This window comes from Palaemon carinicauda, chromosome 35 (genome assembly GCF_036898095.1).
Source record: "Palaemon carinicauda isolate YSFRI2023 chromosome 35, ASM3689809v2, whole genome shotgun sequence".
NCBI classification, from domain to species: Eukaryota; Metazoa; Arthropoda; class Malacostraca; order Decapoda; family Palaemonidae; genus Palaemon; species Palaemon carinicauda.
Genome location: NC_090759.1, coordinates 12578574 through 12603986, shown reverse-complemented (window position 1 = coordinate 12603986; position 25413 = coordinate 12578574). Strand labels below are relative to the sequence as shown.

Below are 25413 nucleotides of genomic sequence, written 5' to 3'. Positions count from 1 at the left end.
CGTTACCTCCCCCCATCCCCTTGAATGGGCGATGTCATACGAGAGACCATGAAGTTCGCTGACTCGCTTGGCCGAGGCTAAAGCTAGCAGGAATACCGTCTTCCAGGTTAGGTGGCGATCTGATGCCTGGCGTAATGGTTCATAGGGAGGTCTCTTAAGAGACCTGAGAACTCGAACCACATTCCATGGGGGAGATCTCACTTCCGACTGAGGGCAGGTAAGTTCATAACTATGTATGAATAGAGAAAGTTCTAGCGATGAAGAGATGTCCACTCCTTTCAGCCTGAAGGCTAGACTTAAGGCTGAGCGATAGCCTTTCACTGCCGAGACTGAAAGGCGCATTTGTTCACGCAAATACACGAGGAACTCCGCTATTGTTGGAATAGTGGCATCGAGTGGAGATACCCCTTCCACGACACCAAAAACAGAAAACTTTCCACTTTGCCTGGTAGACTGCTGCCGAAGACTTTCACAGGTGTTCAGACTTCCTGACAGCAACTTGTTGCGAAAATCCTCTCTCCAGGCAAGAAGTCGTTGTGAACCTACGGCTTTATGGAAGATGTTGGCATGTGGTTGTTTGAGTAGATTGTGTCGTGGAGGGAGTTCTCTTGGTAGCTCCGTTAGGAGTTGCAGAAGGTCCGGGAACCATTCTGCGTGATGCCATAACGGAGCTATGAGGGTCATTGAAAGATGACCGATGTTCTGGTCTTGTTGAGTACCCTCCTCATCAGACAGAACGGGGGAAAGGCGTACACGTCGATGTTGTCCCACCGTTGTTGGAAAGCATCTTGCCAGAGAGCCTTGGGGTCTGGGACTGGGGAACAGTACAGCAGGAGCCTGAAGTTCAGGGCCGTTGCAAAAAGGTCCACAGTCGGAGAACCCCACAAAGTCAGGAGTTTGTTGGCTGCTAGATGATCCAAAGACCACTCAGTACTCTCTATCAAAGATGCTCTGCTCAGATTGTCGGCGAGCACATTCCTTTTGCCCGGAATGAAGCGTGCCAATAGTGGTATTGAGTGGATTTCGGCCCATCTCAGTATCTCTACTGCTAGATGGGATAGTTGCTGCGTAAAAGTACCTCCTTGTTTGTTGATGTAGGCCACTACTGTGGTGTTGTCGCTCATCACCACCACAGAGTGACTTGCCAGGTACTGTTGGAACTGTTGAAGGGTCAGAAAGACGGCCTTCATCTCTAGGAGATTTATATGGAGGTACTTTTCTGACTCTAACCAAAGGCCTGAGGTTGTGTGGTGCAGCACATGGGCCCCCACCTTTTTTTTGAAGCGTCCGAAAACAGCATCAAATCCGGGGGAGGACGAGAAGGTCCACTCCTACTCGTAGGTTCTTGTCTGCCACCCACCACTGGAGATCCGTCAGTTCCGCAGGTCCCATGGGATCTGGATGTCCGGGGAGTCGTATGCTTGATTCCACCGGGACTTGAGTCGCCACTGGAGGGATCTCATCCTGAGGCAACCGTTGGGAACTAGACGAGCCAGCGATGATAGGTGCCCGAGGAGACATAACCACGATTGGGCTGGAAGTTCTTCTCGTCTGAGAAAAGGCCTTGCGACCTTCCTCAGCCTTGCTATCCTGTCGTCTGATGGGAAGGCTTTGTGGAGATTGGTGTCTATAATCATGCCTAGGTATACCAGTCTTTGAATGGGAAGCAGTGAGGACTTCTCGAGATTTACCATGTTCCCCAGATCTTGGCAAAGTCTCAGAAGTTTGTCTCGGTGTTGAAGAAGGGATGACACCGAGTCTGCTAGGATTAACCAGTTGTCCAGATAACGGAGGAGACGGATGCCAATCCTGTGTGCCCAAGATGATACTAGGGTGAACACTCTGGTGAAGACTTGTGGTGCTGTGGAGAGACCGAAGCACAGCACCTTGAACTGGTACTTTCTGTTGTCTAGACTGAATCTTAAGTACTTCCTTGAAGACGGATGGACTGGGATCTGGAAGTACGCGTCCTTTAGGTCCAGTGTGCACATGAAGTCTTGCGGCCTTACTGCTAGTCTGACCGTGTCCGCCATCTCCATGCTGAATGGAGTTTGTTTGACAAACTTGTTCAGAGCTGAGAGGTCGATGACTGGTCTCCAGCCTCCAAACGCCCTCTTTACAAGAAAGAGTCGACTGAAGAAGCCTGGAGATTCGTTGAGGACCTCTTGGAGAGTGTCCTTCTTCAACAGGGTCTGGACTTCTGCCCGAAGGGCTTGCCCCCTTTCCGATCCCATGGCAAGGGAGCTCAATGACACTGGATTTGTCATCAGGGGAGGTAGAGACGTTATGAACAGGACGCGATATCCTAGACTGATCACGGAGATTGTTCACGAATCGCCCCCGAGTTGCTTCCACCTGTTTGAGCAACTTTGTAGGCATCCCCCCACTAGTGGACATGCAGGGGGACTGCCTATCCTAGTGTTTGCGGCCTCGGCTGCTTCCTCTAGGATTCTTGCCTCCCCTGGAGGACTTTTTTCCTTCCCTTTCTTTGACAGGAAAGGGCTTAGACACCACGGTCTTCGCTGCTGTCGCCGTTCTAGCGGTCTTGACTGGACGGGACTGCTGTGGTGGTGGAGGCTTATAGGGCTTGGATGTTAAAGCCCTATGAAGAAAGGAGTCTTGATGAGACTTCCTCCACCTCTCAGCGGCATGTTCCACATCCTTAGGCTCAAACAAGATTGATCCCTCTAGAGAGGAATGTCTGAGCCTATTGATCTTGGTGCTAGGGACCTTCTGATGGAATCTCTCAGCTATTGCATCCTGACATTTCAGAATGGTATTTGCCCACAAGTTCGAGACTTGGTGGGCCAGAAACTCGATCGTGCGAGTACCTGAGAGAAGAAAGGTCTCCATAGCCTTCCTGGTACGTTCTTTGGAGAAATCCTCAGAACGTGTCAGGATACCTAAGGTCCCCAACCAGATATCGAGCCACAAAGTGGCTTGCATAGCACACTTCGCAACTTTCTCCTTGTTAAGGATCTCGGTCGCCGAGAATGAGACCTGCCGGTTGGAGAGTCTCTCAAGAGGGACTCCCCTGGTAAGCTCTTCCAGTGAGTGGTGAAGAGGAAGAGCTAAACAAGGCTCCTTAAGGATCTCGAAGTACCTCCTCTGTTGTACGCAAGGAGGTGGGAGGAGCTTGTTGGTGGCACTGGAACGGTTGGAGGAGGACATCTTGGAGAGCTGTAGAGAGATCTTGTCCGTGGTACTCTTAACCCCTTGAGACCAGGGCAGTGCTGCACTGGTCTTGGAGGGTTTCTGAGTACCAAAGACACGGTCCAAGACCGTGTCCTTGCCCTCTCGAGGAGGGATCTCTGGGTTAGAAAACCCATTGAGAGCGATCATTAGAGTCAGAACCTTCCAAAATGCATGTTCTGACTCTTGCTGGTCTCCTCCTGATGTAGGACTTGCAGCGAAGTCTCCTGTCCTCAAAGGCTCTTCTTGGGGAGAGTCGCGGACATTCTCTGAGTGGCTAGCTGGCTCCATCCTAGTCCTAGTAGAGGACTTCGGCTATGTTTTGGAGTCCTTAGATTCCTTCCTGGGAAGGATGTAGGACTCCAACATTGACGAGGATGGCATGTTCCTTTCAATCCCTGCCTGAGAAGACATCTCAGCGCGAGGAGAGGTTTCCCTCATTGGTGCGATGGGAGAAAGTCTCTCCTCGCGTGATTCCCCTGGGGATGGGAAATCTTCGTCTGAAAGGGAAGGAGAGTCAGTCTAGGGGAAAGAAGGAACCTGCCTCGAAGGTCTGCGTGGAGTCAGTTTTGCCCTTGGAGAAGTTACTGCGTCTGGAACTCCTCTTTTTCTCTTGAAACGGGTAGAAGCAGCCATGGAACTGTGCCCTAATTCAAAGAAGACAGGCTTGAAAGCCTGTGTTGCGGCTCTGATTAGTGCACTGAACCAGGGCTGTTGGCTGACAGACGCGCTGCCAGACATACCCCTTGAAGGGACAGGAATTGAAGGATCCCTGGGAGGAGTTGGTAGGTTTGCCTGAAATGGCTTTGGGGTCCTGGACCCCTCTAGATGTTTCCCTTCTCCCACAATGCGCAGTGGTATGCGCTTGCGGGGAGGGGAATGAGGCGATGGCGACCTTGCTGTGCGTAGTTGAACAGTCTCGCGTGCGGGAGGATATTGACGCTCGAGCGAGGGAGAGTAATGGTGCTTGTGCAAAGGAGAATACCGGGACTCGCGGCGGGAGACTGCTGGTGAGCGTGCACGCGCGGGAGACTGCAGGCGCGCACGTGCGCACACGGGGGACTGCTGGTGCGACTGCGGGAGCGCGGGAGACTGATTGGGCACAGGAGGGCGTGCGGAAGACTGTTGGCGCACAGGAGCGCAAGTGGGAGACTGTTGCCGGGCACGCGGGGGAGAGTATTCGCGTGCGGCCGCGGTCGCGCAGGATCAAGGTGTTGAGTGCGCGGGCGAGAGTTCACGTGTGCCTGTACCAGTCGTAGGGCGTGCGTGCGCAGGAGAGAGATCCCTAGCGCGCGGGCGCGCAGTTGAAGCCTGTGATGCTCATAGGCGCGCGACAGAATGTGGGCGCGAATCCGTAGGAGAGGATAGGCCATTGCGCGTATCCTAGCGGTTGCGTGCGGGAGAAGGCTGGCGCGATGGCGAGCGCTGGCGCGATGGCGAGCGCTGGCGCGAAGGCGAGCGCTGGCGTGAAGGCGAGCGCTGGCGCGATGGTATTAGCTGGCGCGTGGGAGAAGTCAGTTTAGTTGACTTCCCAGTAGCGCCCAGATCTGTAGATCGTTGGTGCGCAGGAGAGTTAACTACGTGGGAGATCGCTGGCGAGCAGGAGAGAAGCAGGAGAGCGCTGGCGCGCAGGAGAACGCTGGTACGCAGGAGAGCACTGGCGCGCAGGAGAGCACTGGCACGCGGGAGAGCGCTGGCGCGCAGGAGAGCGCTGGCGCGCAGGAGTGCGCTGGCGCGCAGGAGTGCGCTAGCGCGCAGGAAGTTGACGGCGCGCAGGTGAGAGTTGGCGCGCAGCTGGGCGTGGGCGCGTAGGCTTAGGCTCAGGCAAGGCCTGGCGCGCAGGAGAACGTGGGCGCGCATGTGCGTGAGGGCATGCATAGCGCGTAGTGGAGCTGTGCTCCTGTTAGGACGTATGTGCGTGTTGGCGCATACGCCCTTGATGCCCTGTGTTAGGGTTTATTGATGGGGCCTGACGAACTACTAGAGCGCGTTCATCAGGTTTCGTTGGCGCATAGCGCGTATCTGGGCGTGCTCAGATGAAACCTTGTTAGGTTTATGCAGGAAAGGTGACGGCAGGTCGGCAGGTCTGTCGGGTGGAAGGTCGACGTGTCCTTTAAAAGGACAACCTTCCACCAAAGGAGATCGCGAACGATCTGCAGAAAGGTCCAGGACCAATGCAGGAACAGTGATCGGTGATTGTTGTCGAGGCTCCTCTACGGGGGACTGCATCGAAGATGTTGAACCGAAGAGGCGCCTCCTCACCGCAGATGAAGGAAGGCCTCTTTGGCGAAGAGGAAGGTGAGCCTTGCGACAAATGCACCCTCTGGGGGCCGTAGGGTCAGCGAGCTGACCTTCTTCAGTCCTCCGAAGAGGAGTCGCTGTAAGTGAACTCCCCCGAGGGGAAGAAACACTAGCAGGAGAGACTGACGTTGGACTTAGTTTCTCCCTCGTAGGCTGAACAGAGACGGGAGAAACTAAGCTGTCGGCTACCGAAGGGTTTGAAGAGGCAGAGGTGATGGGTGATATCGCATTGGATACCTCTGACACCACAACGTCGACAAGAGACAGAGGAACCACCTCTGTTGGTGACGGCGATTGCTTGACAGTGGCACCCCATCGGATGTAGTTAAGCAAAACCTCCTTGGAGGGCGAACCCGTAAACCCCAAGGAGGACCAAAGCTGAAAAAGAGGGGTTAGTGATATATCCTCCCCCGGGGGGAGAGGTGGAGCTGCTTCGCTATGGGAAGCAATGTCATCTCTCGAGCCCCGAGTTTGGTAAACAGTACATCGGTCTACGCTACCATTCGACGGTCTCTCAAAAGAAACCGACCGAATGGGAGCTTCGGAGGAGGTTTGGGCAATGGAAGAAGAGATCTTGGGTTTTTCTCCTTTCAAAGAAAGCTTCGAAGGAGAAATATCCCGTTTGGACTTCTTCTTCCGTCGTCGCGAAAACCTCTCCCACTGGGAGGTAGACCACTCCCTACACTCACTACACCTGTTGTTGCTATCACACCGTTGGCCCCTACAAGAAGGACAAAGGGCGTGAGGATCGGTCTCGACCGCCGACATGAATGTTCTACAGGGGCGGTTGGGAAACCCAGGGCAGGAGCGCAGAATTGCAGAGGCCAACTTCACAAACAGAACTAGAAAAAGAAAAAGACAAAAGCATTAAATGGCTGCCAAATGACGGCGAGGATGAGAGCGGACACGTCCGACTACCATCAGAGCCGAGAGCAAAGTGGGCTCAAGCACAGGTGTGTGAAGGGGGGGGGGGTAGCAAGCTACCCTCTCCTACCCCTGATAACTAGCGATGTGGGTAGTAAACCCTCGTTAAAAATTAATGGCTCGTCATTTCAACTACGCCGAAAGTATTACCCCTATTAAATAGCGTGGTTTGTATTCCAGTTACGGAACAATATACTTTTAAGGTTATGTTTTGTTTTACTGTTCCCTCTGTTCAGTAGTCCAGTTGACGTAAAAGTAAGGGGAAAGTTTGCGTTGTGGGACAATTTGTCTGGTAGAGTGATTCAAGGGTGTGGGAGTTGCTTTTGAGTGCATCCCGCCACATCGCCAAAATTATATTCCCTAATAAAGAGTGAAAGGGTTTGTGTTCAGTGATGGCACAACTTTCATGTTTACCGTGATTATGGAATGCTTCATAAATTTTCTATGCTTTACCTTCCATAAAACTAAAATCCTTCCTTTATCACAGTATAAATAGTTAGAATTTTTTAAAAGTATTTTGTAAATATTCACAACCACAGAAAAATAGCGACTGACCTTTAAATCATATCCAGGTGCTGGCTTTCCCATTGATCCTGGCCGAATATTAACTCCTTCACCAGTTCCACAGAGAAGTGTTGTTTCAGACTGGCCATATCCCTCAAAAATCTGAAGACCTAGAGAGGATCATGGTTTAAAGTGATACAAAAACGATGGAAGGTTTCAGAATTAGAAATAATTACAATCCTATCAAGATTACTGTATTTAATTAAACAAACAGCCTTAACTGTATACTACTATATATAGAAAGGGAAACAAGAATCTTAACAAGTGGAAAAAATTCTAAAACCTGTATTAATTACTTTCATATACTGTACAGTACTTTACAGTGCTATATATATATTTGCTTTCCATATGCTTATTCTATTCTCTCTCTTACATCATCTAAAAAATAGTTTTCTTATTAATTAGAACTTTAATCGTTGGGAAACTGATATCATTTCTATGAAACTCTCCTCATGTTCATAGTGCTTCTCTATAAAGCAGAGAAAAAAAACCTGAATCAGAGGTGTAACTAAAGATTTGTGGGCCCGGGGAGCTGAAATAGCAGAGGTGATCAAACTATCTGAAAAAAAAATGTTTTAATTCTTTCATTCTACCTTGTTTTAAGCATTGTTCTCCTGTCTGGTCTTAGGCTGCTGACTCTCATCTTAATTTGTTGGACAAAAACTTGCAATCTATTAAATTTCTTATTCATGATCTGGATATTAATTTCTGTTACCACTGTTCTGTTAGTTATTTATGCATGTTTCCTAAGATTTTTTTTTTATAATTCTGACCATTTTTTTGTATTCAGATCTTCCAAAACTGTACCATCATGTATGTGGTACTAGAAATGCAGTTATTCCTAACAGTCTTGACTTCTCCATCAGAAGGCTCAACACTACACACAACACTACACAGTATTCTAGAAGTTTCATTCCAGCTGTGACTAGATTTTGGAATGATCTTCCTAATCTGGCAGTTGAATTGGTGAAATTTCAGAAGTTCAAACTTTCAGTGAATGTTTTTATGTTGAACAAGTTTATTAGCTATCTCTTCATACAGTAGGGTCCTGAATTATGCAATAATTTGGTCGATCAACGGCCTCGCATAAATAGAAAATCGAATATTTTGAAACATAACAGGAATAATTCCTTTAGGACCATGGCACACAGTAACTTGCCTATTGAAACGTGTTTATTACCCCTTTTCAATACTTTCTATATGCTAGCCTATACTGTATTTTTTCTAATATCAAATTGTTAATATGAATGAATAAAACCTTTAAAATGTTTCAAAGTTTTAATAACAAGATGACTGGTGAATAGTAAAACCATCACTGTAAAGACTAGCTTTTGTTTTATCACTGAAAATTCAAAATTAATGAAATAAAGGAAATTTTATATCACGAGTTTCTAAACAAGCCAAAAAGTACACCATCTAAAACAGACACCATAGTTTGGTTTACTTTCATTTCCAATCATAACAAACAGACGAACACATTTACACATCTGTGTTTGTGTTATTTTTTGCAACAACAGCTATCTTACCAATTATTGACGGTATAATAATTTTGTTATTATGAATGATGTTTTACTTACTCTTTCTTATAACTTTGAAATAAATGAAGTGAATGTGATTTATATAATGTTTTTCCTAAACACGCTGTCTAAAACGAAAACCTTTCGTTTGTTTACTGTAGGCTCCATCGTTGATCATAGTAAGTGAACTAAAGAACTCATTAAACACAAATGATCGAAGCAATAACTAATGATATTGAGCTTTTAGTAAATATGACAAATTCGAAGATAATTTGTATTTTTCCTAACCATACAAACCTTAGCTATTTACACAGGGTTTACCTTTTAGCGCAGCTGAAATGGCGAGCCATTAGAATTTAACGAGGGTGTATTACCCCCGCGCTAGTTAGCGGGGGGGGGGGGGGGGTAGGGGAGTGGTAGCTAGCTACCCCTCCCCTCCCTCACACACCGATGAATACTCACTTTCACTTAGAGGTAGGACTTGTCTTGGGGGACAGGGCTGGCGGGCAAATGTGTGTAAATAGCTAAGGTTTGTATGGTTAGGAAAAATACAAATTATCTTCGAATTTGTCATTTGTTCCGTAACCGAAATACAAACCACGCTATTTACACAGGGTGACTTACCCCTTAGGTAGGGAGGAAAGTCCCCAGCCATACTGGCTTTGGCTTTACCCGGGGACTCAGAATGAGTGAGTAGCACTCGATAAAAGGAATCCCTGCACCTCACAAGTTCCTTGCTTCGCAAGGAACCATGTGGCCTACGTAAGCTTGTGTGTGAAGGAAGAAGTGTGACCCGTCCTAGGCAGTTGACCTGGAGTTCCAGAAGGAACTCTGGGTTAGGATGTTCCCAATACCACCTCGTCAGGGTATGGGGGACACGACAGTATTGACTCAATACTCGAAACACAAGGAAGCATGGTTTACCTGCAGAGGTTTGAGGTCAGCTATGCAGAGACCAGGATGCTGCTTCCCCGTAGAGGGGATGATGAAGAAAGAAGTAAGGGCCAGACATACTTCTTTCGTTCATGCAGACTAAAACCTGATAACAATGCCCTCAACCTTCTGCTACCTGTCCAAAAAGGAGCCTGAGGTTAGACCAGCTGTTGTGTAGCCACCACAGAGCGATAGAAAACGTATCGAGACTCCTGTGGGTCACGCCCTGCAGGATGCGGGCTGCGAAGGTCATTAGACGCTTCCAGACTCCAGCTTGTAGCACCTGCGTCACAGAGTAGTATTACTCGAAGGCGAGGGACGTTGCGATGTATCCAACATCGTGCTGTAGGGCGACGTGACGGGGGAGGGTCTGGAGACAGGTCGAGATGAATGTCCTTGAGTCCGGGCTGAAGAGGTATACTGGTGACTCTCCCCCATGTCCTCCTTGTGCTCCCAAATCGGCTGCAACTGAGGACAAACTGCAGCTGTTCCCAGCGCTAACCTCTCGATTCCTTTACTGGCAAGAAAGAGAAGGTCTTGGGACATCAGATACAGAATGGAGACTCGAAATCTTGAATGAATCGGACCGAAGGGCCGGGACCCCCAGATTCTGAGTCTAGCCAACAACTCAGGAGCGAGCCTGAATGTTGCCTTCCCCTCTTCCTTAGAAAGGGGGGAGTCGTAAGAGACCAAGAAGATTGCTTACACACTGGCCGTGGCCAGAGTGAGCAGGAGACCCAAGGCGGAATACAATCCGAGGCCTGTCGTAAAGGGTCTTGAGAAGATCTCTTAAAGGACTAAAAGTCCGAGCCATGCTCCAAGTTGGAGGTCTTCCTCCGACTAGGGCAGGGACGATCGTAGCTTCGCATGAGCGAGGATAGATCCAGCGGGCAGGAAAAAGTTGTTCCTTTAAGCCTGAAGGTCAGGGAAAGGCTGAGCGACAGGCTTCGTTGCCGAGAGCGGAAAGGAGTTTCCCCCCGCCGAAAGGCAATAAGACCGTTATTGCTGGAGAAGAGGCCTCAAGGGAAGAGGTATATCTCCCACGGCACCAACCACCTTAGACTCTTCACTTTGCCTGGGAGACCCCTGTGGATGACTATCGCAGATGACGCGACCTCCGTACCGCGACTGTAGCGGGTTGTCTCTTCTTGAGGAGGAGGCGTAGTGTCTCCAGGCATGAAGCCGAAGCGACGCCCCGGTTCGGGAGAGATGTCGCAGTGTGGTTGCTTGAGTAGTCTGCGCCGTGGGAGAAGCTCTCCCGGGAGTTCCGTCAGGGGAAGCAGAGGGTCCAGAAACCGTAATGCGCATACTGTAGTCCCAGTGGAGCTCTCCCATTGAAAGGTTGACAGACAACCTGGTCTTGTTGAGACCCATTGTCCACAGACAAAAGGGAGGGAAGACGCAGGCGTCGAAGTTGTCCCACCATCACCAGAATGCATCTTGCCAGAGTCTCGGGGTCTGAGACTGGGGGGAAGAATAGCGGAAGCTTGAGGTTCCAAGCTGTCGCGATCAGGTCCCCCAGACCAGTACTTGCTGGTTACCCAAGGTCAAAGACCCCCAGGTACACTCTCTCTACGAGGCTCTGCTCGGATAGTCTGAGAGAACATTCCCCTGCCTGGAATGAGAGAGCCGATGGTGGTATTGAGAGAATCTCAATCATCCCGGTATCTCTACTGCAAGATGTGAAGGTGTGAAAATGCATCCCCTGCTGGTTAGAATACGCCAGAATCATGAAGTCGTCGCGCACGGGGCGACTCGGCAGGAGCTGTAGGATCTGTAGAGGGGCCAGACTAAGGCCCTTAAGCCTGCCTGAATGATGGAGAGGTATCCTTCAGGTCTTGACCATAGGCCTGGACCGGAACATGCCCCCCCCCCTTTCCTTTGACGAGTCCGAGAACAGCATCAAGAATGTGGGGAAAGGACGAGATTATCCACTACCATCAAGAGGCTCCATGGGTCAACACCCATTGCAGGTCTAATAGTTCCGCTGGTCCCATAGGGGCCAGGAAGTCCGGTTAAACATTGCCTGAAGCCACCGGAACTTGGATCGCCCCACATGGAACTTATCCTGAGGCGACCGTTCGGACTATAGACGGGTCAATGAGGAAAGGAGAACTAGGAAACGTTCCAAGGTAGGGCTGAAAGCTCTGCTTGATTGAGAACAGGTACTGCGACTCTCCTCAGTCTTGCCACAGTCAACCGAAAGGAAGGCTCGGAGGATGTGGTAACAGAATCTGGCGTCCCCAGGTGGTCACCCATCCAAGTACCGACGTTGCTTAACCTCGCTGGACGGACGAGAAGCGGGGTTTCCAACGTGGTAAGGCCGTTGACTCAATATCATGGCCAGATACTCCAGATGTTGAGGTTGAGGTAGAGGAAGAGAAGGCTCCAAGCAAAATACCATGAGCCCACACTCATGGTAAGCATCCGGAAGCTTGTCCCGGCGCTGAAGAAGGTCGAACCCGAGCCTACCGGAGTTGACCAGCCCTCCAAACAGCAGAGGAGGCGGAAGCCTGCACCTGAGCGGCCAAGAGGAAGGCAGGGAGAGTTCTCTGGGGAAACAAACCTGCTATGCCACGGCGGGATAGCCACACTGCATCATAAGCAGGAATACTTGCAGTCTAGGCTGAATTCAACGAGCACCCTGGAAGATGGATGGAATGGAAACTGAAAGTACCCGTCCTTCCGATCCAGGGTTTAAGGAGTCCTGTCGCCCCGTTACCAGTCTGATCGATTCTGCTGGTCTACGCTGGCCGAAGTTTGTTCGACAAACTTGATCAGGGCTGAGAGGTCGACTAAGGACATCCCCTCTCAGATCCTTTCTTACAAGAAAGGATCGACTGAGGAGGCCGGGGGTGAAGCCGTCGATGATCCTAAGGAAGACCTTCGCCTAAGGTATGGATCATTCTGCCCAACCGGGCAACTCTGCTGACGCTATGGCATAGAGGTTCAGAGACACTGAATTCGCTGACAGAGACGGCAGGCGCGATATCCTTGGCTGATCACAGAGATTGTGCGGGAATGGGCATCGGGAAGCTGTCATTCGGATGAGTAACCTTAAGCATCCTCCCAGCGAAAAACCTGCAATCCTAGAGTTTGTGAACTCATTTTAGGACTATGCCCCCCCGGGGGAGTCTCCCGAGCCATCTGTTCCTGACAGGAGGAAACTGCAATTGGACACCTTGTCCCAGTTGTCGTAGCCGATAACTTAGGCCGACGTGATTGAAAGAAAAGGGCGCTGGAGCCCTGCAGAGTCTGGAAGAAAGTGCCTTGGAGGAGTGAAAACGGAAGTCGATTTCCTCCGCACAGCCGCTGTCTAAATCTCTGTCCTTGGGCACAAACAAACTCTTCTCAAGGATGGAAGGGTGTCTGAGGTCGTCGACCTCCACAGATGAGACACCCGAAGGAAGCCCTCAGTCAGCGCGTCCAGATGGTACAACATCGAGCTTGTCCGCAAGTTAGATACTTAACGACGAAAGGCCAAGGTGCCTTAGCTCGAGAGGAGGAAAGTACCCATGCTCTTCCTGTAGCTTCCTTGAACCAAACCTCGGGCCGTAACCGAGGAGGGAAAGAACCTGGTAAGCTCCCAGAGGAAGGGGTAGGCAGCCACCCCTTGTCCGATGGAGAAATCTCGAACAGAAAGCCCCCCCGCCAAAAATCCTTCCAGGGAATGACGGGGAAGGGCTAACCAGGTTCAGGAAAGAGGAGTGTTGCTCAGATCTCCCTTAAGTTTCTCCTATTCTTGCAAGTGCCATGCTCTGCGTTTACGGGGTGAGGCCGTGTTCTGGAAATACGCTCCAGAAGAACTCGCCAGGCTGGCCATGCTGCGAAAACCCCATTGGGAATCGTGGTCGCAATCGCCCTGGAGCTCGCGCGACGGTAATTCAAAGATTTTCGCGTGGGCGAACGTGGAAGCGCCCATGTGTGGTAACGCAAACGAAGGTGAGCGAAGGAGCGCAGAAGGAGGGCGAGCGTGGTAGGAAGGGCGAGAGCTGGTGGTCGGCGAGCGATAACCCATAGACGAGCAATGGATACTGCAAGAAATAAGCCGACGTTTGTGCGAAGAAACACTGTAGGTTCGCGCGACGGAACACCATCCGTCCGCGTGATGGAAAACCGTTGGTTCGCGCGTGGGCGAACATTGGAGAGCATGGGCGCGGACGCGCATGAGCGTAGACGTGCAGGCACGTGGGCGTGTGGGCGCGCAGGCGAATGGTCGCGCGGGCGCACAGGCAAGCGGTCGCGCGGGCGCGCAGGCGAGCGGTCGCGCGGGCGAGCGGTCGCGCGGGCGCGCAGGCGAGCGGTCGTGAGGGTGGGCAGGTGGATGAGCGCGAGTCCGAGGCGGCGAACGCAAGCGTTAGCGCGATGGCGAGGAAACGCGCTGCCGCGTGGGCGAGGAAGACCGCTGGCGATATGGATCAACAAGCGATCGGTGGTGAGCTGGTGAGCGCTAACACGCAGGTTGGCGATGGCGCGTTGTGTTATGCCGACGCGATGGTCGAGCAGCATGCGCAGGTGAGCGATCGTGCGTTGGCGAGCAATATGCGAAGGTGAGCGATCGCGAGCAGCATGTGCAGGAGGGCGATCGCGCGATGGTGATCAGCATGCGCAGATGGGCGGTCGCGCGATGGCGAGCAGCCTCTGCAGGTGGGCATCGTGCGATGGCTATCAGCATGCGCAGGGTCGCGCGATGGTGATCAGCATCCGCAGGTGTGCGGTCGCACGATGGCGATCAGCATCCGCAGTTGAGGGTCGCGCGATGGCGATCAGCATCCGCAGTTGAGGGTCGCGCGATGGCGATCAGCATCCGCAGTTGAGGGTCGCGCGGTGGCGATCAGCATCCGCAGTTGAGGGTCGCGCGATGGCGATCAGCATCCGCAGTTGAGGGTCGCGCGATGGCGATCAGCATCCGCAGTTGAGGGTCGCGCGATGGCGATCAGCATCCGCAGTTGAGGGTCGCGCGATGGCGATCAGCATGCGCAGGTGAGCTAGTAGCTGGCGAACCATGTTCCTTCAGAAGAGTTGGAGAACGTTGGCGTGCCGGCTGTAACACACGCGGGCGATCCGGAGATCGCCGAGAGACAGGTGATCGCTGGCGAGCTGATGATCGCTGGCGAGCTGATGATCGCTGACGAGCAGAAGGCTACGCGTGGAAGCCTGCGTATAGAAGAAGAGTCCTTGACCCCGACCTGAACCGAAGTTCTAGATCGCGAGGGCGAACGTGGGCGCACAGGGCGCGTAACAGGAACCAACAGGAACAGCAGGGATGATCATCATGAAAGCGCTGACGAACAGGAGAGCGCTGATGAGCAGAAGAGCGCCTGTGCGTTAAGACTGAGCAGGAGCAGGAGTGAACACAGCAGAAGGGCGCGCAGGGAAACCCTGACACGCAAGGGAAGAACCCCCGTGGGAGGCAACCCTTTGCCCCGAAGGGATCGTTGTCCGCCGGGAGACTGATGTCCGTCGGAAGACCGCTGTCCGTCGGGAAGACCGTTGTCCGTCGGGAAGACCGTTGCCCGTCGGAAGACGAGATCAGACTACTGTCCATTTGCACCAAGGCGGAAGATCGAGAAAAGGAGTTGTAGGCTGCAAACGGAGATTCAAAAAGGCGCCTCAAGCACCCTTATAGGGAGATGAGAGGCCCTTACGACAAGGCGGACGGTGGGCCTTACGGCGAGGGAGGCCAACAGCAACAGAAGAAACCTCCGAAGAGGAGTCTCTATGAGTGTACTCTCTCGCGAACGAAAGAGAAACACTTCGTAGAAGAGACTGGTCAGCAGTGACCTAAAAGGAGCAATCCTCCGAAGAGGAGCTCCTGCAGTTGCCCAGCCCCTTGAGCGAAACTGCAGGTGTGACCGCTCAGCACCAAGAGCATAGTCGCACGAAAAAAAGGCAAGAGGAGAACCCTCTATAAGGGGAAAAACTCAAGCCTGGACAGGAAAAACTTCCCTCGGAAGGAAAGTTACCTGCCCAAGGAGGCAAGCCTCCTGAGAGTTCTAAAATGAACTGGAGAGCTGTCCGTCGTCACGGGAGTACTTCCAGTAGAAGGAGACACGCCCCTGACGAAAACACAAGGGGGGAGGCAGCAACAGCCGAATCCCCAGGACTCAACAAGACAGCTCACACCGTTGCCGTATTACAGAAACGAACTAGATCGGTAACTGTAAAAAAATAAAACAAAAAAACATTAGTACACATTCATTCCCCCGGGAAGGCTCCGAAGAGGAATCCCGAGGGAAAGGAAACAAGAATTACACAACAGGCACGTGCCCTCACAACCACTTACACTCACGGAAGGAGAGCTGTAACCAAAACAGAATTATAACAATTATAATTATGTAACTATGTAATTATGTAATTTAAAAATGAATGAATACTAAGGAAAGAACGAAAACCCCGAAAGGAATCGTTCTACAAAGCTGAAAAATCAACAAATACAATTAGATTCATAAACTAATTGAGACAAACGTACGGCGTAGCAACCCCCCCACACGGAAAGGAAGCTACAAGGGTGTAGTAACACGTAGTAAAAGGGTGAACGACCTCAGAGAGAGAGAGAGAAAGACATAAGTCAAACTCGATCGCCACCCATAACGCCGTGGCGGCCAACTGCCGAGGACACCACGTAGATAAGTACGCTACACACACAAACTGAAAAGGAAACTTACTGATTTCTATACTCAAATATGTATACAAACATGAAAACATGTTTACATATATATTGAGTAAATGAAAAGTAAGCGATTAAGTAAAGACAAAACAATGGCTGCCAAGAGAGGACCAAGACAGAGACGTCTGTCACAGTCCGAGCCAAAAGTGAAAGTGAGCATTCATCGGTGTGTGAGGGAGGGGAGGGGTAGCTAGCTACCACTCCCCTACACCCCCGCTAACTAGCGCGGGGGTAATACACCCTCGTTAAATTCTAATGGCTCGCCATTTCAGCTGCGCTAAAAGGTAAACCCTGTGTAAATAGCGTGGTTTGTATTTCGGTTACGGAACAAATGATATTTTCATGATAAAAAGGGATTTTGACGAAGGAAAAATCTATTTCTGGGGAGAGACCTGTGACGCCCGGTGAAAAGTCCTTCTTTCTATCTTTTCTGATATAAATCTTCCAAATATACCAGAGAAAAATAAAAGCATGGAATGCAGAGGTTACGACCCTCGCGCGAGCACCTCGTGAGTGTCATGTATACATCAGGGGCGTGTGAAAACCACTATTCACAGGCTGTCTTCCAATTAGATAACTCCTTCATCAAAGGGAAGGGCCGTAACAAAGACCCCAGAAACCACACTTGTACCACGCCCCGTCACCCACATGAACGCCTTCTAGGTCATCCTTCTGCAAGAACATATGGCTTGGTAAGGAAAGGGTGGGTCCGTACAAAAATAACCGGGAAGGGTTTCACCGGGCGTCATAGGTCTCTCCCCAGAAATAGATTTTTCCTTCGTCAAAATCCCTTTTCTGGGTCGACCTGTGACGGACGGTGAAAATGTACCAGAGAATGCCTTCCAAGCCCAATAAAGTATTAACATAATGAGGAGAATACAATCACCATGTACGACAATAATATAATATAATAATGTAAGAAACGTCCAATTACCAACTAGCCAAATGACATAGGGAACGTAAGGCTAAATAACTATGACGACAAGGAATCAACTGAGTGTCGAATCGCAAAAGGCATCAAACCTTACATGTCTATGCATATCTAAACATTAATGGAACGGTAACTACAATAACAGTTAAACCATAGGAATTAAACATGGCAAATATCATAGGGCTAACGAACTACCCAGGAGAGTGGCGACGTGGTGTGAGTGGCAGGTAGGAGGGAGAAGAGAAGAGATGGAAGAAAGGAAGAAGTAGAGATTAATGGGGAGGGATAAGGCTCCCCGCTGCCATCGTCGGGTTTTTAAGGGCCTGTAAGATCTTTAGATAGTGGCGTTTGACAACCATAGGGGATTTCCAACCCGTATATTTTTTAAAATCATCAAAGTCCCTGTTCTGGAAGTAATTGATGGAGGTATCTACTGTCCGTATATCATGATCCTGGGCGTGGGGAAATGATTCCGGATTAGTATGTTTAAAGAAGTAGAGGATTTGTTGCCTGATACCGTGAATGGAAATAGTACCTCCTTGTTCCCTGATAACCAAGGGGCCAGACGAGCGGGTGGCAGTTCTAGCTAAAAATGCCTTGAAAATAGTGACTGGTCACAGAGAAAAAATCCTGGGGAAGAAGAATAATCTTCCGGATCCTCATTTTTTAGCTAGGAAAGCATTGTCTGGAGAAAGGAGTACTTCGGCTGAAGGGAGGAAATCTATGTTTTCCGGGTTCGTGAGAGAGCTGCTAGTTCTGATATTCCATCACCTGAGGCCAAAGCCATTAGAAATAAAGTCTTCCTAAGAAGAGTGATATAAGAGCAGGATTCATTGTCCGTGTCCGGCGCAAGTTTTGAGGACACCGTTCAGAGACCAGAGTCCTTTTGTGGCCGAACCGAAGGTCGAAGCCTAGCACATGTTTTTGGAATAGATGAGAAATAGGAATATGCTAGGTTAATGTTAAGCCCAACAAGGAAGATCTTCTTCAAAGCTGACTTGATGGTGGTTAAAGTGCTAACTGTTAGGCCTTTGCCAAATAGGAACCTCAAGAAAGAGATGGCTATATTCGGAGACATACCAGTATGGTCTGAACTCTTAGGGAATCTGCTAGTTGTTAACGGCCGAATCATATTGGCGAATTGTCGAGTCCCTTTTGTCTGATTCGATGAAGAGATCGTTTTCCGGTTCAATGTTTGCGTCTCTACGAGCTGCAAACTTCCTGTAGTCCACAAAGTTAGAGTTTTGGCTATCCTTGAGTAATCTGACACAGTGAGTTTGGATTACTTGGGTCAGTTTGGGGAACGGGATCCGGAGGGGACGGAGTTTCAACTCGAGGAGGAGAGGAAACCAACTGTTCTTGGCCAGTGAGGTGGTACTAAAACCACTGCCCCCCGGAAGGAGCGTAGTTTGTGTAAAAGTCTCATTAGAAGATTCACTGGGGGAAATAGGTAAATCTTCTTCTAATGGTTCCTGAGTATACACCGGAATGAAATTATGTCTAAAGACCATTCTGACTCTAGTGGTTTCGTCCTGGCTAGTGAGCCCGCTTTCACATTCTGGACTCCCGCTAGGTGAGTTACTGACAGGAACCAGTTCTTCTCTGTTGCCCTGGCGAAGGTAGTGACCAGGATCCGATTCAGGTTGGGTGACTTGGATCCTCCCCTGTTGACGCAGTGTACTACGTCTGTGCTGTCTGATACTACTCTGATGTGGATCGACCTCGGAGGAGAGAGTCTCTTCAGGGTCAAGAACACTGCCATGGCTTCGAGAACATTGATATGGGACTGTTTCATGGCGGGTGACCAAGAGCCCTGAAACATCTGATGTTCGGAGTAATCCCCCCATCCACTTAGAGGCGCGGCTGTATGGAATGTCACTTGTGGAGGTGGGAATTGTAGAGGAATCGATTTGGAGACGTTCTTCGGTTTGGACCATGGGCGTAGTCTCATTTTCAAGACAGAGGGGATCTTCGAGACCTTGTCTCTTAAAGGTACTGTAGCTCTCTTTCTCCAAACTCGATTGATGTCTTTGAGTTTGGCTTTTAATAGGAGATCTGTTACTGAAGTGAATTGGAGAAGGCCGATGATACTTTCTGAGGTTCTTCTGGACACCTGTTTGTGTTTGAGAAAATTCTTGATCTAGGAAGCTATTCCTCTTACCTTTTTGGAAGGGAGAGACAACGTGTGCTTCGAAAGGTCCCACTGAATGTTTAACCATTCTAAGTGGCCTGATGGTTGCAGGCAAGACTTTTGGAGATTGACCCGAAATCACAGGTTGTCGAGAAATCGAAGTACTTCCTTCGTAGCTCTGTTGCCTTCTATGGCCGACCGGGCCCAAATGAGCCAACCGTCCAGATAAGCAATGATCTGTATCTCTTGGTTCCTGAGTTGTTCTAACACTGTCTCTCCCAGTTTCGTGAATATCCTGGGATCAATGTTGAGGCCGAAGGGCATGTCTTGAACGCAAAGGCTTTCCTGCCTAGGCAGAAACCCAGATAAGAAGAGAAGTTTCGAGCTATAGGCACATGATAATAGTCGTCGGTAAGATCAACAGAGGTGGTGACGGCCCCACGGGGAAGTAAGGTCCGTACCTGAGAGATAGCCAACATCCGGAACTTGTCGCAGAGAATGTAAGAGTTTAGCTTTGACAAGTCCAGGTCCACTCTCAATGCTGACAAGCCTTTCTTCGGAATTGTGAACAGGCGGCCTTGGAACTTCGGTGATCGGTCCCGTTTGATTGTTTTCTTCTTGAGTAACTCTGTGGTGTGCTCTTTCAGGATGGGAGTGGATTTCTGGGAGAAGGTCACTGGTGGAGGAGGAGGATCTTGTGGCCATTTCCACCTCAAACCTTTACAGATTATGCTATGAGCCCACGGATCGAAGGTCCAATGGTCTCAAAAGTGGTAAAGTCTCTCCCCTACCGGGACCACCTCGTTGTGAGGGAGTGAATCTAGGTCCTTTCCTTCCCCGAGCCCCCTTTTTCCTAGGTCCGCCTCGATGGCGGAACTGTCCTCTACTCCTGTAGCTTCCTCTCTGGTGTCCACGAAAGGAACCTGAGGGTTCAGAGCTAGGGCTGTATGCAGGCGAGGACTTCCAAACGGGGTTGGGCTGTGTACCTGGGAAATCAGTGAGGTAGACCACCTGATGAGGGGGATTCAGATGTATAGGCGTCGAATCAGAGGAAGACTGTGATGACGAGTGGGTAACTGACTACTGATGGCAGTGACCCCGGTTTGTTTTGTAGAGGGTAACTCTCTGCTTCTTCTTGAAGAAAGCTTGCTTTTGGTCTTCGACCTTCTTTTTGGCAGTGAGGCCCCGCCTCACCTGCAATTTTGGTTTGCTCTCGTATCATCTTGTAGAACCTTGTTCACCTCCTCCTGAGGGAAGAGGGTTTTACCCCATCAGGAGGAAGCTATCAGCCTGCTCGGTTCATGTCTGATAGAGGCCTCAGACAGAACGTATTTCCTACAACTAACCCGAGCAGACCACAAAGCGTGTAGGTCAAATTGGTAGGGCAGAGATTGGTTCTTCGTAAATATCCGAAGCAAAGTCTCAGTGGGATAAATCGAGGCTAGGGGCTCCCCGAGGTGGGGTCCGTCTCTTTAAGAGCCGGCATGGCCGAACCTTCTTTGTCAGCTTGAATAGTAAGACCTGTCAATTTATCCGTAATAGGCAAGGTAATAATGAGAGCAGTTGTAGATATGGCGTAGGCCCCATTATGTGGGGTGAGCTTGGAATTAGCGTACCCCCAGACCGACAATATCCTGGTCCAGACAGATTGGGCCTGCTCTTTAGGAAATATTACCGTTACCTTCAGTACCTTGTCTAACCTAACCAAGGCATGCTCTTTCAATCGAACGAATCCGTTGAATGGGAATTTTAGTCCCTGAGAGTAAATTTCAGGACCTCCAGAGGGCAGACGTCTATGCCATCCAGAGTTATGGTACCATCTATATATGGGACATGTAAGGCAAATTTCTATGTGTTGTTTTTATCGAAGGAGGGTACTTCGATGCGTCTGGGGCTGTAGGGGGAGACATCCGAGTTCCTGAACGGATCAGATTCGCGACCATATCTTTGAGCTCCGTCATAGCTCCTTGGCTTGTCCTAGAATGTGTTGTATCTGCTCTTTAACCCTACCCCTGACTTTTAGCAGTCACGGTTTTATGCAAGGTAATATGAACATCAGGATCCTTTGAGGGTCCTAGGTCGGTGACGCAGATAATGGCAAAGCTGAAGGCTCAAAACTCATCACCACCTACCTGCCCGTCCATGGGGTCGACGTCCAACCCTAGAGAGGACACTCCGAGGAGATAGGGTCCTCCAGATGGAGCATTCCTTCCAAATCTTGATACCCAAGGGCGGAGAGCCGCTCTTGCAGGCCGGAGAGATTCATCATCATCCTGAAAGAAGTGAGGGGATTAGTGACGAAGGAGAAGACCGTTCTCCTCAATAAGCAATGTATTCATAAATCCAGAACAAATTAAATCATCACCAAAGGATACCAAAAAGAAACAAATTAGAACCAACTTACATCATCGGTCAGGAGTAGGGAGAACAGCTTGTAGCAGAGCGTGCATGACTCCGGGAAGCATACCATGTAGGCGGACCTTCTGTAAAAGAAAGGAGACATAAGTCTGGATGTTCCTTGAAACTCTGGTTAGTGATCCTATTCACAGGCTGGGATCAACCAAATATCTACAAATAATAATATATGTGTATGTATATATTTGTACGTGTATATAATACATATGTCTATATTTATGCATATATTTAATTATAAATATGTGTATATATGGATAAATATCCATACAACATCGTGTTCAAATAGAAATAAATTTCTACTCAGTACTTGGGATCGAACGCTAGCCCCTTCTAATGAAAAGCCAGGTCGAAACCAACCATGCCATGAGAGGCTATTTACTGTTCCTTGAGACTCTGGTCAGTGAACAGATGAATCAATAGAAATAATTAACATTAACTATGTGTGACTACTATGATTTTCAAAATTGTTAGCTAGAGCTACCACTGATATACTAATATCCAGTAACCACGTAACATGTAACTATAAACCTCATCGGTAAAATAATGTTAACCCTCTGAATGTCTGAGTGATCTCTGTTGCCACCGGAGATCCGGTGACAAAGGTCCGTCATAGTGAAAACGTGAACATCAGAGGTAAGATAATATTAACCTCAATGCTGAACGTCTGTGTGATATCCGGTTAAGCCGGAGATTCGATGAAAAAGGACCGTAATAATGAAATTGTGATTATTCATGAAAAAAGGGTTTGTACCCAGGTTCTGATCGTCTGATTGATCTCTGTTTGTACCGGAGATCCGGTGACAAAGGTCCGTCATCGTGAAATCGTGAACCTCAGCGATAAGATAATATTAACCTCAATGCTGAACGTCTGTGTTATCTCCAGTGAAGCCGGAGATTCGATGAAAAAAGGACCGTAATAATGTAATTGTGATTAATCATGACAAAGGTTCGTGTGCAAAAGGCCTCAGCCGGAGTCTGAGTGCCGGATTTCACCGTTGCACTCCAAATATCTGACTAGTTCTCACCCAATGAGTATCCATTATAGCGGAGTATAACTCAAGGCGGAGCTACGGGTGTCGGCATAAAGCGATCCCAAAATAATGACTCATACACTAACGGAACCTATTAATAGTGCTAGCTATATTAACAATAACCACATCAATAAAACGTGAATATCATCAAACATAATATCATCAACCCGGAGAAGAAGAGAAGGCAGGAATAACTCGTGATCGTATAAAACGGAAAACGGGAAATCCACCTCCCCTACTCGAGCTTAATAAAGAAAACGAGAGAAAAGGTAACTCGTAACTGTAGTAACAGAAAACGAGCACTCTATGTTCACGCTCTCATGGTTACATAATAAAGAACCAAAATCACACAATAATATGATAAGAATAATGATAAAAATTGTAATAACCAAGAACGAAGAATAACAACAACGTAACATATAAACATAAAGATATAGTCTAAAACAAGCACCTTCCTGAGGCGTGTACAAAACTATAACAAAGACTAGATCGATATTCTTCGTTGGTCCAAATTGGACTTGCTAGCAAATAATTACCATAGTAAAAACAATAATAAATAATGATAATAAAATTGGTCATAAATCATAAGTGATATAACCTAGATGACAGAGTACCAGATGGGCAATATTAACTTGAAAAACTACCGAAGCGAACAAAACCAAAATGGCTGCCGATACCGAGGCAGGCCAACCGCTTCCCAAACTAAAATCCACATTACTGGAAAAAGAACAAATGCCCGGTACTGAAATAAACTGTCAAAACAAACTATGGTACTTAACATTGGTAAAGGTGAAGTAGCAGCATCAGTCATGTTGAATTAACGACAATCACTTGCGAAAACACCGATCAAAACAATTAACGACTTAGCGGGCAAGTCCAAAATAGAAGGATGACCTAGAAGGCGTTCGTGTGGGTGACGGGGCGTGGTACAAGTGTGGTTTCTGGAGTCTTTGTTACGGCCCTTCCCTTTGATGAAGGAGTTATCTAATTGGAAGACAGCCGGTGAATAGTGGTTTTCACACGCCCCTGATGTATACACGACACTCACGAGGTGCTCGCGCGAGGGTAGTAACCTCTGCATTCCATGCTTTTATTTTTCTCTGGTATATTTGGAAGATTTATATCAGAAAAGGTAGAAAGAAGGACTTTTCACCGGCCGTCACAGGTCGACCCAGAAATAAATTTTTGAATATACTTACCCGCTGGTTATATAAGAATGGCTAAAGTCTCTTGACGCCCCAGCAGAAAATTCAAAATCTCGCGGCCATCGCAGATATGCCAGGTGTACACTAGCGCCTTCGCGATACTACAAAAAGAACTATACCAAACCCTTCAGATCTTCCATGCCCCATGGTCTCTAGAGGAGAGGAGGGTGGGTTTTTAACTTATATAACCAGCGGGTAAGTATATTCAAAAATTTATCTTATTATGAAAATATCATTTTTAAATATAAAACTTACCCGCTGGTTATATAAGAATGGCTGATTGACACCCTTGGTGGCGGGTCAGAGACAGCTACATAATTGGAAATTCACTTAAGTGTTACATAAACAACTTAAGAGGTTCTCACCTAATAAGGAAGCTGACAGCAATGATACTCTGCCTCATTTTGTCTGCTATCCTTAGGAGATCCAGCGGTCCACCCAAGGGGCTGATTATCTTTAGGAGGTGTCAAACGGTGCAATAACCTATCACATCACAGGACCTTAACTAATACCCTTGTTCTGGTTGCACTCTAGGAACAAATTGACCACCTGACCAAACAATAGATTGCGGAAGACTGACGACCAATCTCCACATACAACCATAACTAAAAACCAAGTTCCAAGAGAAAGGAATGGGTATTAGGAAAAAGGGAACGTAGTGGTAGATCACTCACCTACTATCGCATTCGCTGCTACGAATGGACCCAACGTATAACAGTCCTCATAGAGAGTCTGAACATGATTTAAATAATGAGATGCGAATACGGACTTATTCCTCCAAAAGGTCGTATCCATCAAACTTTGCAGAGAACGGTTCTGTTTAAAAGCCACTGAAGTCGCTACCGCTCTGACTTCATGTGTCTTCACCTTGAAAAGCTTCTGATCTGCCTCATCACACTGGGCGTGAGCCTCTCTAATTTGGAGCCTAATGAAAAAGGATAAGGCATTCTTTGACATGGGCAGTGAAGGTTTTCGAACTGCACACCACACAGAGTCTGAGTCGCCTCTCAAACTCTTAGTTCTGTCCAAATAGAGTCGTAATGCTCTTACAGGGCAGACCACTTTCTCCAACTCGACTCCCACCACATCATAAAGGTTAGGAATCTCTAAGGATTTTGGCCATGGACGGGAGGGATTTTCATTCTTGGCCAAAAATCCCAACTGTAAGGAGCAAATGGCTTTTCCATCCCGGAAACCAATGTTCCTGCTTAAAGCGTGAACTTCACTAACCCTTTAAGCAGTGGCTAGACTAACCAGAAACAAAGTTTTCAAGGTTAGATCCTTAAACGAAGCCGAGTGTAAAGGCTCAAATCTGTCACTCATGAGGAATTTAAGCACTATGTCCAAGTTCCAGGCAAGTGATTGTGATTGTCTTTTCTTGGAGGTATCAAAAGACTTAAGCAGGTCCTGCAGATCCTTATTATTGGAGAGGTCTAAGTTCCTGTGCCTAAAAACCATAGCCAACATACTTCTGTAATCTTTGATTGTAGAGGACGAGAAGTTATGTTTATTTCTGAGGTCTAGGAAGAAATCTGCTATCTGAGCTAAAGAGGTACTGGATGAAGGGAACCGAGTTAGCTCTACACCATTCTCTGAACA

The 25413-nt window shown here is 48.6% G+C and overlaps 1 protein-coding gene across 1 annotated transcript in view; it reads right to left on the bottom strand.

Moving 5' to 3' along the window:
- Window positions 1-25413, bottom strand: part of LOC137627623 (acyl-coenzyme A synthetase ACSM3, mitochondrial-like) — a 247538-nt gene that overhangs the window by 31230 nt on the left and 190895 nt on the right. Inside the window, exon 9 of the mRNA XM_068358720.1 lies at window positions 6973-7091. Within this exon, the coding sequence (XP_068214821.1) occupies window positions 6973-7091 (119 nt within the window). The remainder of the gene's footprint in view (window positions 1-6972; window positions 7092-25413) is intronic.